General features: G+C 30.4%; 2 protein-coding genes across 3 annotated transcripts; both read right to left on the reverse strand.

Annotated features, from left to right (window-relative positions):
* Positions 1-5,732: 5,732 nt before the first annotated feature.
* LOC127262781 (casein kinase II subunit beta-1-like) lies at positions 5,733-9,449 on the reverse strand. 2 transcript variants are annotated; one of them, XM_051291603.1, is made up of 5 exons: positions 9,218-9,449; positions 8,120-8,338; positions 7,378-7,487; positions 7,116-7,278; positions 5,733-6,292 (listed from the first exon to the last, which is right to left on the reverse strand). In XM_051291603.1, the coding sequence occupies exons 1-5, from the start codon at positions 9,447-9,449 to the stop codon at positions 6,162-6,164; spliced, it is 855 nt and encodes a 284-aa protein (XP_051147560.1). In that variant the 3' UTR covers positions 5,733-6,161. The 2 variants fall into 2 exon arrangements, with proteins under 2 accessions (XP_051147560.1, XP_051147552.1); XM_051291595.1 differs by having other exon boundaries at positions 7,113-7,278.
* Positions 9,450-11,532: 2,083 nt separating this feature from the next.
* LOC127260878 (trihelix transcription factor ENAP1-like) lies at positions 11,533-12,816 on the reverse strand. Its single transcript, XM_051288885.1, has one exon. It carries the CDS (start codon positions 12,499-12,501, stop codon positions 11,632-11,634), a length of 870 nt encoding a protein of 289 aa, XP_051144842.1. The 5' UTR covers positions 12,502-12,816; the 3' UTR covers positions 11,533-11,631.
* Positions 12,817-12,874: the final 58 nt, after the last annotated feature.

The raw sequence follows: 12,874 nt of genomic DNA on the forward strand, positions 1-12,874 counted from the left end.
ATTTCAAAATATATTCCTTAATCAAAAGTTCAATAGCATTAATAGGTTTGAAGTAGGGTGAATAATGATAGAATAAAAACGGAAAAAAAAAAAAATAGTGAAAATATTGTAAATTAATCTGATTGACAATTAATCACCATAATAATTTTGGATTCGAAATCCTAATCAAAAAGATAAATCACCAACAATTTCAATGCAAAAAGTTACTCCCTCCGTCCCAAAATTATAGTCTAGGTTGTGTTTGGCACGAGTAGGTAAAAAGTATGGGTAAAAGACTTTTTTGTCCTAATGAGTGTATTAGTGTAAAAAATAATGGCAATTGTGTAATAATAATGAAAAGATAAGCGTAGTTGTGTAGTCATATGATTATTTATGAAAATGAGACTATTGTTTTGGAACGGACAAAAAATATGAACATTGTATTGGGAGAGAATGAGTAAAAGTTATGAATCAATGAAATTACTCAAGAACCTAAGTATGAAGAAATCACTTCTAAAATACTAAAAATATATTGAGAAAAAATAATAGAAAATTTTGATTTAAGATTCCTCTGGTGAATTTAGAATAAAAAGGAATGTGGTTAAATTTACTGAAGTTAATTTTTTACAAAGGCACTTAAGGAGAAAAACAACAGTAAATAATTTTATTTTTTATTTTTTAAAAAAAAGTGCTAGAAAACCAAGTCCATAATAACAATCATTTGAATTTTTAGTTTTGGATTTAAATTTTTTAATAGTAAAATGTTCAATTTGAATAGTTGTTTGATGTTATATAAATAAATATTGATATGATCTTTTAATGTAAAATAAAGTTATAGTACTCCCTCCGTCCCAAACATCCTGCAATATTTCCTTTTCGGTACGTCAACATTTCCAAAATAGGAAATAATTAATTATACTTAATCTCTGTCCTCTTACATCATCCAAATAAAAAAATAAAATATATATTTTTCTCTCCATCACATCACCTAATTTCTAAATTATCCTACTTAATACTATCTACCTAAAAACCCGTGCCAAAATTAAATATTTGGGACGGAGGCAGTATAATATAAAAAATAATAATAATAATTGTGTGATGTAATATTTTTTGAAAAAAAAATTAGTAAGTAAAAACTTATGATAAAACCGCAAGAGAAGACAAACTTAAAGTATTTTGTTTGGTTGTGTTTTCTTCTTCCCACTGTCACTATATGTTCATTTATGATATTTTTTTCTTTTAAAAGATAATATTATACAGATATTTTTTATTTAATATATTATATATAATAATAATTCATTTAAGATATAGTGACATGCAAATGGATATCAATGTTCAAATATTTAATCCATTCCAAAATTGACTTTAAATTATTTTTAAATTAAAATTATAATAAATATTATTTATAAAATAAAATAAAATAAAAAATTGTCATAAAATATTTAGAAATGCATTGCAATTTGCAAGTATACGTAGGTGCCGAGTTGTCATTGTTCATGCTGCAATTATATATTTATTTTATAGTATTATTATCTTTATTTTATTTTATTTTATTTTCTTACTATGTAGTTCTCTGGATGTTATAAAAATATAATTTTCTTTTATAATTATCACTTTCAACTATTATGTAAACACAAAATATTAAAAATTAAAAAATAAAATCAAACACACTATAAAGTTTTTAAAATTAAAATATAATTCCTAAGAATATTGAAATAAAATCATTTTGATATTTTAATAGACTGTTTTTTATAGTTCCGTAACTGGACCCCTTATCATTTTAGTCTTATAAGTGGAGTATGGCGCAAACTAGTTTCATAAGTGAAAAATTTTCGTTGTTTTAGTCCTTCGGCGTCGGAGACACCTTCGTGGCTCGCCGGAAGCCACGTGTCCGCCGGGTGTTCCGCCAGGTCAGCGACACCCGGCGGACGCATGGATTTTAATTTGTTTTTCATTTTTTTTTTCATTTTTTCAATGGGACCAAATAACAAAATTAAAAAAAGACAAATAAAATAAAAATAAATTTTAGAAAATTTAAAAAAATGAAAAAATAAAAATAAAAATCTACGTGTCCATCAAGTGTCGCTGACGTGGAGCCATGCGGACGTCTCCGACGTCGAAAAACTAAAACAGCGAAAATTTTTCAATTATGAAATTATTTTGTTATCATTCTTTAATAATATATAACATATAGTTGTAATTAATATTAATTTACAATAACAAGAAGGGGTTAGTCAACTTCATTGATTGATGCACAAGCACAAAAGATCAGAGATAAGATTTAATTACTATAAAATAAAATTAATTAAAAGTATATATATATATATATATTGGTAATATATTAAATTAAATAATCTTGTTCTTGTCGGATGACAAATTAATTCTTAAAAATATTATCCAGTATCATTAAATAATTGAGTATATTATTAATAAATAAATAAATAAATAAATAAATATATGTATATACTGTAGCTTAATCTGCAAGAATAGTTGACTGATTATTCAATTAATAATTCAAAGCTAATTTTGGGTAATGATCTATTTTCGATTTGACTCATTCTTAATTATGTGACCAATACGCAACTTATTTTAATTATTCATTTATTTATTTTATTATAAAAATTATTTGAGATATTTTATGTGATATTTAGTTAAAACCAAATATATCAATTTTGAACTTTTCGTACAAATTTTACATTACACAAGAAGTTTCACGCAATAAATAAAACATACGATATTTTGTGTATTTTTACTAAAGGATTATATAATTTACCCTATTTGTTTTATGAAAATGTTTTATTATCCTAATTTTCAAAAGGGTAAACTGTTTTTTTAGTCCCGTAACTGGACTCTTTTATCATTTTAGTCTGGAGCCTGTCAGCAAACTAGTCTCATAGGTGAAATTTTTTTGTTGTTTTAGTCCTCCGGCGCCGGAGATGTCCGCGTGGCTCGCCGGAAGCCACGTGTCATGTGGATTTTACTTTATTTTTCATTTTTTTAGTTATTTTTAATTGGATCAAATAAAAAAATTAAAAGAAAAACAATAAATTTAAAAATAAATTTTAAACAAATTTTTTTAAAAAAATAAAAAAATTTAAAAATAAAATAAAATTCACGTGTCCGCTAGGTGTCACTGACCTGGCGGACACGTGGCCTCCGGCGAGCCACGCGGGCCTCTCCGGCGCCGGAGGACTAAAATAGCAAAAAAATTTTACTTATGAGACTAGTTTGTAACAGATTCCACTTATGAGACTAAAATAATAAGGGGTCCAGTTATGGAAAAAAAAAAAAACAATTTACCCTTTTCAAAGTTTAAAACTACAAAAGCATTGTGTATTCTCATTGTTTTTTTTTTAAATATTATTTTAATATTATATTTTTACAAGCAAAAATAATTCTTCCAATTCAACCAGGTTGTCAGAGTAGAATTCCGACGATAACATAATCGACAGGTACATTCCTACAAGTAAAACGAGTTCGAATAGCTATCGGTTTCGCTCAAAAAGTTATGAATCAATTTGTTTGGGGGATTGGATTAGATTTTTACTGTTCATCCCATTTTTTCCCCAAAAATATCAAATCAAACACCTATTTCTTTTTTTATATTATACTAAAAATCAATTTTATATTCAAAACATCACATCAACACTTATTTATATCACATCATACAATTATTCAAATTCAAATTTTTACTATTCAAATCCCAACTCAAAATTCAGACCCATAAACAAACACAACCTAGTGTTTGGTTTTGGCTGAAAATTAAGCTACTTATGTAAAAATAAGTTCTATGTTGATTTGCGCTAATCAACCCATAATAAAATGTAGGGTGAGCACATTATTTAAACTAATACAATATTTACATTATATTAATACAAATATTATGTTGTTATTTTATTTTATTTTTTATGTATGTTTATCAATATTAAAGTGTTGTCAATATTATGTTGAGTGTTTTTTTTTTTTTTTTTTTTTTACGGGAACTATCTTTATAGTTTTTCTATGAGTTTAACTTTTTTTTTGAATTTTAATTTAAATATTATTTTGATATATCGTAATATTTTATAAAAGAAAAAAAAATATTTCTTTTTATTGATAATTAGGATGGTTGAATAGTATTAATTTGGTTTTGCATAAAAATCAAATAAAACACATTATTTTTACCAAAGTTATGAAAATTGAATAGTAGAAATTAAAAAAAAATAAAAACTTGAAGAACAAAACCTAAATACATTCAAATACTAAGATTATGTTTATATTATGACCGGCCAAAGACATCAAATCGATTTTGAAGGAATCGCAAAGGAATTCAGCCGAAGTCTAGTTCGGAGAAAGTCAGATGTTATCTAACACAAATTTTCAAAATTATATTTTTTTAAAAAAAAATTAATATATTCCATAAATTTATTATTTTTATATTACTTACACAATTCTCTATACTTTACATAAAAAAATAAATTAAAAAAAATATATATCTTTCCAAACAATTTCACTAAACAAACTCACTTAGGTTGTACAAAGTCCAAAATCTGATTTTTTGGGTCAAAAAGTTTATTCTTTTGGACCAGGCTTGTTATGTGAGACCTTTTGAAAAATTTATTTGATGAGAGTGGAGAATGCCTCATTACTTGGAGGAATTTAGAGACATGGAGGCATTGTGCAAAATTTTGGTGGAAAAAATTCAAGACTTTGAAAGAAAACACCTAAAAGAAAAAATTAAAAAAATAAAATAAATAAATAAATATATATATATATACATATAATATATTGGAATAAGAAAACATATTTGAAATTGAAGACTTTTTGTCTAAGGAACTAATGAAACTTATTCATGAAAGCTTCATTATTAAGGCTTGAATTGAATAAGAGGGGTTATAACAAGTTATGTAGGAGTTATACAGTAAATAAATTATGAGGGATTTATCATTATTATTTTAATGTTATATATATATATATAACAAATATAGATAACTTATACTTCTTCTGTTTCAAAATTCAAAATAATAGAGACATTTGTGATAGATACGACAATTATAAAATAACATTATTATTTATCTTCGAGTGCACTTTGGAAAAATCTTAAATTTAAACTTATAGTCTGCAAACTAGAAATGATAAGATAAATTATACTAAACGCACAATGTGTGGTACTTCTTTCACCACAATTTTTGAAGTAATATAATTTGACAAATAATTTTATAAATTATATTTAAAAATAGTAAAGGAGAAAAGGTGAAGATAAATAAAAGTTTCAAAATAAAAATTGCTCTTTCTAAGTTTTACTGCACACCACAGTGCCACACCTTACAATATGAACAAAATAGGGATATAAGGAATTCTACATAATAAAATTTACATAGAATATTTCACACATTTAAATTAAGATAAAGATGATGCATATAGAATTTACCTATACCTACATTTTATGACATTCACATCATCACTAAAACCATCAAAACAAATCTCATTTCAAATTAAATCAAATCCATATTTCAAAATTCCAAATGACAACCAAACAAATAAATAGAACTTCAGACAGCCATTCTGGCCACAAAACTCATAAGATGCTACCTAATTTACAAGCTGCCAATAAAGGGGAAACCACTCTTGCCATTTTTCTTAGCTTTTCTTTTTTTTTTTTTTTCATGAATAAATTTACTTTCAATAATAATAATAATAATAATACTTAATTTTTCAACTACAATTCAATATACCTCCAAAAATACCTGAAATTAATACATAAATATGAAAAAAGAAGTAAAATTTTCAGCTTTCATAGTACAAAGAAATGAATAGATTGTTGCCTGCATAAATCTCATCACAATGATCATGATTAGCAGGGGAAAAGAAATATATATATATATATAAATTTACCTACTATTAACACCAAGAAAGTTAGCACGGAATTTATAAGGATAAGTATTGTACGACTATGCTAAAATGTATTGCAACAGTTAAGTCACTTCTCAACAAGGAAACAAATACAAGCTTACATGCTTCCGAATCTGAAGATGAGTTGCTTCATAGATGTGGTAAAAATGCTTTCTCCCTTAAATCACATGTTTTGCACATAATTAAAGCATTTTTACCTGGATAACTTACAACCAGATTTATAATGTTTGTGTGGCCATAGGCTGGAAGAACAATCGACAGCTTCACAGCACGTTTAGTAAATTCATTGGTCAAGGCTTGTGCATCTTGAAACCAAAGACTCTTGGTGTGTAGCTCTGTGTCGGCTTCTGGGGCTTGAGGTGGCCGTAAGTCATCAAGAATAGATGAGGGAATGTGGTCCCGAAGTATGCTCCATCAATGTCTTTGGAAGTCAAGGAAATCATCAAAGTGTAAGTACGAGACTGAATATTTTTAAATGCAGAGTGCAAATCAACAATATGTGAGAGATCAGAGATGCAATATTAAAACCATTGCTTAGCCTCCATGAATTTGAAATTAAGGCTAACATATAGGGTGGGGATTCTTCCAAAATCCTACCATTCATCAAATTTTTTTCCTTAAAAAATCAAATCAAACACCTATTTTTCATTTTTTATATTATATTAAAAATTAATTTTACATTCAAATCATCACATCACACCTATTTATATCACATCATGCAACTACAACTACATAAAGGTAAAAGGAAAGAATCAATCTAGAAATTATACTCCCTCCGTCCCACATATTTTGGGCACATTACTGTAGATACGGAAATTTAGATAAAGTATAATTAATAAATAATTAAAAAATATTCTAATAAAAATAATTATAGATTAAGATAACTAAATAGTTTAATTAAAATTTTAAAAATTATGAATTATAAAATTTAAAAGATAATTAAAATGTATAATCATTTTTCAAAAAAAAGTAAAGGACAAGTTATGTGGACGGACAAAAATAGAAAATAAAGACAAATTATTTGGGACGGAAGGAGAAATAGGGTAACTTTTTCGAAACTGGTTCTCTCTGAGCATTACAACTTTGAGGTGGACTATTACTACAATCCTTAATCCTAGTGTATCGAGCCGTGCATGCATAAGTATGTGTGCACATGTGTTAGAGAGAGAGAGAGAAATCAAGCATGCAAATGGAACACGGAAGGGAACAGATCTTAACACAAAAGCAGAGGGTAAGGATACTGCCTTGATACTTGGATCGGGGGTAGTATATATCTTCACATTTAGGACAGTAAATCTTCACAGTACTCGAGCGCGGGATATCAGATTGTCCAACAGGAAGGCAGGGTTGTCCACAGCAGTAAACTCTTGGGCATCTACCGAAGTCATAGTTTTTGTACTTCTCTAACTGCATTTCAAATCCAGCTCAGCAAGTTAAAAGAGATCATGGTTTAAAACTTTAAAACGGGAGGTATCCAGTATAAATTAGTCAGAATAAGTATATTACCATTGCAGCCAGTCCCTTGCTTGTCAAAATGTATCTAACATGAATAAGTCCATATAGCATTTCAGCGGCTGATTCAACTAGTTCATTCTGTTCCTCGGTGAACATGTCACCTACACATAGAACCACCATAGACAAAATGCTATCAACATGATCATATGGGGAAGAATATGGAGGAAGAAAAAGGTAGCTAAATGGACTTATACAAGTTTATTAAAAATTAATCACACCCATCTAGGTGGGCGTGTTATCCATTATAAATATATATAACCCGTCCACAATACTTCCTAACGAAATCCAACCAACACCTCAAAGTAAGTGGAAATAAAGGGTTTGTTTCTTTTCCAAAAAAAATTCAACACATTTCCCTACAAAAAAATTAATATACTCTACACATTCATCATTTTTATATTATCTACACAATTTCCTATACGTCACATCAAAAAGTTCTTTTCAAACCAAAACCCAAAACAAACACACCCAAAGTGACTTACTACACATGGGGATGTGATCTCAGATGAACAATTTCTGTTATGGACAAACCATAAACAGCTGAAACAAATAGATTACTGCTTTAGTGAAATTTGGTTCATTGGACAGAAAATACAAAAAAAACAAAGAGAGGGGTGGGGGGGGGGGGGGGATCAATAAAAGTAATTTGACTCCTATATCTATAAAAGATGTGTTTAAGATTAAAATATCCAACAAAACCTCAAGAGACATATGGAAATGAAACACTACTTACCATGAGATGATTCTACATCCAGAATTAGATCAAGTGCATAATCGTAGTATGGGACTTGACTGCTCAACCCACAGAGATTAAAATCATCTTGGATATAATCATCATCGACTTCACAAAAGAACTCATTTCCCCTTAAGTTGCAAAACCATGAAATCCAAGATGTATCTTCCCCGTCAGAACCACTAACATCAGACTCTTCACTGTCTGTTTCTGATTCCTCTGTAAAAACAATTGTAGAAACTTCCAATAATTGAGAGGTTCCAATTAATAAAAAATGTAAATATGTATCAGATCTGGATAATTAAAAGCATAGCATAGTTCTGCAGACAACATGAAAATTTGGAATGAATAGCTTTTCTATGCAAGACAGTGCAGTCACTCAAAAACACAAATTTCTATATGCCATCATTATATGAATTGCATTGGTTGATTTTCAAATCTTATAAGCTATTATGGAAATTGATAGTAAATGACCCCACCAAGAATTAATTAATGCCTGCCTTATTCATTAACTTCACAGTAAAAATGTCAATATCAATCCATACAGCTGGTTCCAAGTCTGGACTCCCATTTAAGAATCAAATGCACCCAATCACAAAAATAAAGAGAAATAAATACATATATAAGAAAATTATTTCTAAGGCACTCATAAATTGTATCTTTAAATAGCCCATTGCTGCCCCCAGCAAAATGCACTTCCTTGAGCTCAGGGAAGATCTTTTGCAAATCATTAAAACCCACAAAAGACAGTCATGTTCACAGAAGCACAATTGTGACCTTTTTTCATATCTGGAGTAGTAAATGAGACTTCCACCTGAGACAAGCAGAGACTTGAACCTTCTGAACATTAGTTTCTAGGATTTCAGAGATAACCTTAACAATTCCTAAATGGTATAGGTTGCACCTCCGACAGATCTATGGAGCCACTGAGATAGGTTAAGCCCATTATTTAACACAAAATGCATTCAATTTCAGCTAATAAAGGATATGTTATCCAAACCCACTAAGCAATTTTAAACAATTTCACCAAACCACAAAAGATTAACAACAAAAATTCAAAGAAAACATAACCAAATCGAACAAAACGCAGCAAAGAACCTTCAGACAGCTTGCTTTTGTTGGAAGTGAAGTTGGAAGAAGAGCGATTATCCCGGGGATCGACATGCTTCCCAGCAGCTGAGGTGGAGGGTAAGGCGACGGCGGAACCCTTGTTTCTGGATGCAGAAGGAGAAGACTTCTCCAAGTGCTTGTCCAACGCATCGTTGATTCGCTTCCGATCCAGCATCTCTCCGCCCTCGGATGAGCCCCCTCCCGCCCGATCTCTGCACATGCTCGCTCATATCAGCACACAAACATCATCTATATATATATATATATGGATGAAATTGAGAACCTACAAACAGTTTATCGGAATCCCGAAACTCAATCCGGTGACGAGAGAAGCGAACGAAAATCGGGGACGGACAGATAGAGAGATGGAGACTAGGGTTTGCTTCAATCGGTCCTTGAAGACCAGAAAGAGAGAAATGGTACAGTGCAGTGCTGTGCTGGCGATTCTACCTTGTTTCTGTTCTCATGTAATTATTGCTAAGGTGCCATTTATTACTATAATTTCAAATCAATTTTGCCTCGTTTTAAATTTTAAATATATATATATATATATATATAATATCAAGGATTTGTTTGAAAAAAAAAAAAAAAAAAACATTTTTTCGCCATAATTTTTAAAATAAATATTTTATTTTATTATAAATTACTCTCTCCCCTCCATTGCATATAATTTGTCCATATTTTCTATTTTCGTTTGTCACGTAACTTCTCATTTCTATTTTTGAAAATATAATTATGCACTTTAATCGCATTTTAAATTTTAAATTTTATAATTTTCTTAATTTTAATTAAACTATTTACTTATTTTAATTTTAATCTATAATTATTTTTACTAATACACTTTTATTAATTATTTACTAATTATACTTTACCTAAATTCTCGTATCTACTGTAATACACCCATATTACATGAGACGGAGAAAATAATATTCAACATAAACTGTTCAGAGAATTATACTTTCCTTTTAATCTATTACTAATATATTAATTATATATATATAAATAAATTTTAATTTATTTATTATTTTATTATAATAATTTAGAATAAAATATACAAATTTTAATATTCTCTGTCTGAATTCAATTTTAATTTTAAATTAAATTTTAAAAATTGTAAAAAAATATTTTGAGTCTACCAAGTCTTGTCCGATATAGAGAATGTTTAGTAATAAACTGTTTGACAGTAAAAAAGTTAATGAGAATTTTTAGTAAATAAGTGTTTTTGAAAAAACAAACTAGTTTATGAAAAATTATCTTACTTTAATTATATTAATTACATAATTGTTCTTAAATATTAATTATTTTTCTTGCACAGTTTTTATTTATTATTTTAATATTTATATTTTTTAATTATAATTTTATTTTTAATTTTCAAGTAATTAAAATTATTAATTATTTATATTCTCCCTTTGTCCTATAATTAAGTATTTATTTATTTTTTGTATGTAATTTTAAAAATTTTAGTATTATATTAAAATATAGCAAAAATAAAGTAGAAATGAATAAAATAACTTGTTATATAAAAGTAATGACTAATATATTTTAAATTGTAATGGTAATTGCAACGATAGATAGTACAGTTACTAAGTAAGGGTGTGTTTGTTTGAGGTTTGGATTTTAAGTTGGGATTTGAATAGTAAAAAATTTGAATTTGAATAGTTGTATGATGTGATATAAATAGGTGTTGGTGTAATATTTTAAATGTAAAATTTATTTTTAGTATAATATAAAAAATGAAAAATAGGTGTTTGATTTGATGTTTTTAAAGGGTAAAAAATAAGATGAATAGTGAAAAATCTAATCCAGTCCCCTAAACAAACACATGGATACTTTGTTATGGACAACTAAAATAGAAAAATAGTTTATTATGTGAGGGGGAGTATTTTTTTCTTTGTGAGATTTGTTTTTCTGTTCTACTATTCCAACTTTTTTTCCCCAAAAATATCAAATCAAACATCTATTTTTTATTTATTATATTACACTAAAATTAAATTTTATATTTAAAACATAACATCAATATATATTTATATCACATCAAATAACTATTTTAATTCAAAATATTACTATTCAAAACCAAAACAAAAAATCAAAATCTTACAAGTAAACACACCGAATTATTATCAATTTATTTTTATATATAAATGTTATATTAAATAGATACAATAGATTAAATTTATTAAAAATTGTAATAATAAATTAATTAATAATTAAATTAAAATACATATACTAGGAGAGAGTATTATATTCAATACAAATTTTTTATTTTTTAAAATAAAAATATATTAGTATTTTTTTAACAAGTATTTAAAAATAACAAAATAAATATATTAATACACAAACTCATCAAATACATTGAAAAACAAACACATTATTTGACATAAGCAAGCATTGTAATAATCAATCTATGGCAGATCATCCTTGATCTTGAGGGCTGCTGCGTCGGCAAATGCAGCGACGATCCTCTGCTGGGCAGCGAGGATCATCTCCGTTCTCTTCAGCTCGTTCTCCATTCTCATCTCCTCGATCTTCTGCACCATCTCCATCTTCACCTTCTCCATTCTCATCAACCCTTCCCCTAATGCCTCTATCGCACCCACCAATTTCCTCTTTCTCATTTCTGATTTCGGGAATTTAGGGTTAGGGTTAGGGTTTTGGTTTTGCCCAATTTCTTCTTCCAATTTTGGGTATACCCTCGCCGCCGCGGGGATTTTAATTCGAAATCCAGGCGTACCGCCGCGATTCGGATCCAAAACGCCTCTCTGGTGGTTGTAATTGTACAGATTGTTGATCCGTTTTACGGCGGCGGCGGCGGTGGCGGTGGCGGTCGGATCTTCGTGTTCGGAGGAGGAGGAGGAAGGTGGAGATTGATTGGAGCCTTTTTCCATGGCGTGCATGCTTCGGAAGTGCGTCCACGGCGAGGAGTACCGCCGGACGCCTCCGTGCGCGGCGGCGCGTTGGATCTCGCCGCGGTAGCGCTTCCGGAGTTTCTCCATCTTGTGCCGGCACTGTACGGAGGTCTTCAGGGGGCTGACGGCGGTGCACCGGGACGCCACGGCGTCGGCGACCTCCTGCCAGTGGTTCGCCCGGAGATTCCCCCGGCGGAGGGAGTACCACTTATCCCTGTACGCGTCGATCAGAGCCGCCGTCTCCTCCGCCGTCCAGCACGGCGGCGGAAGCCGCCGCGACGCCGTGGCCATCGCAGGCACCGCTAACGTGACCGTCGGTATCTCATCGTCGTTCAACGGCGGCGCCGGCGACACAATCGTAGCCATTGTCGAGAACAGAGCAGATCTGAGAAGAAAATGATAGAGAGGGAGGGGGAGGGGGAAATGGTGAATTGGGGGTCATAATTGTGGGGTGGTTAAAAGGGGGCGGCGGGCGGTGGCGGCACCGCTTAGGGAGGAAGAGAGGAGGCTAACGTGCGCGAAAGGTGTGGGGGGGGGGGGGGGGTTTGTATTTTAGTGAATATTGTAAATGTGGTGGTTGGAATATCGGGTCCGCCGCGTCAGGCGGGGCGGGGCGGCGCCGACGGTTGTGGCGTCATGGGGCAGGCCGCGGCCTGGGATCAGATTTACAGGTGCGGTGGAAATTCACGTGTTCTAGAAGAATTGTGAAATGGGGGAAACTAAGGCACTTTCTAGAAGT

The sequence above is a fragment of the Andrographis paniculata genome, unplaced genomic scaffold, assembly GCF_009805555.1.
Source record: "Andrographis paniculata isolate CXL003 unplaced genomic scaffold, ASM980555v1 Contig15END, whole genome shotgun sequence".
Lineage (NCBI taxonomy): Eukaryota > Viridiplantae > Streptophyta > Magnoliopsida > Lamiales > Acanthaceae > Andrographis > Andrographis paniculata.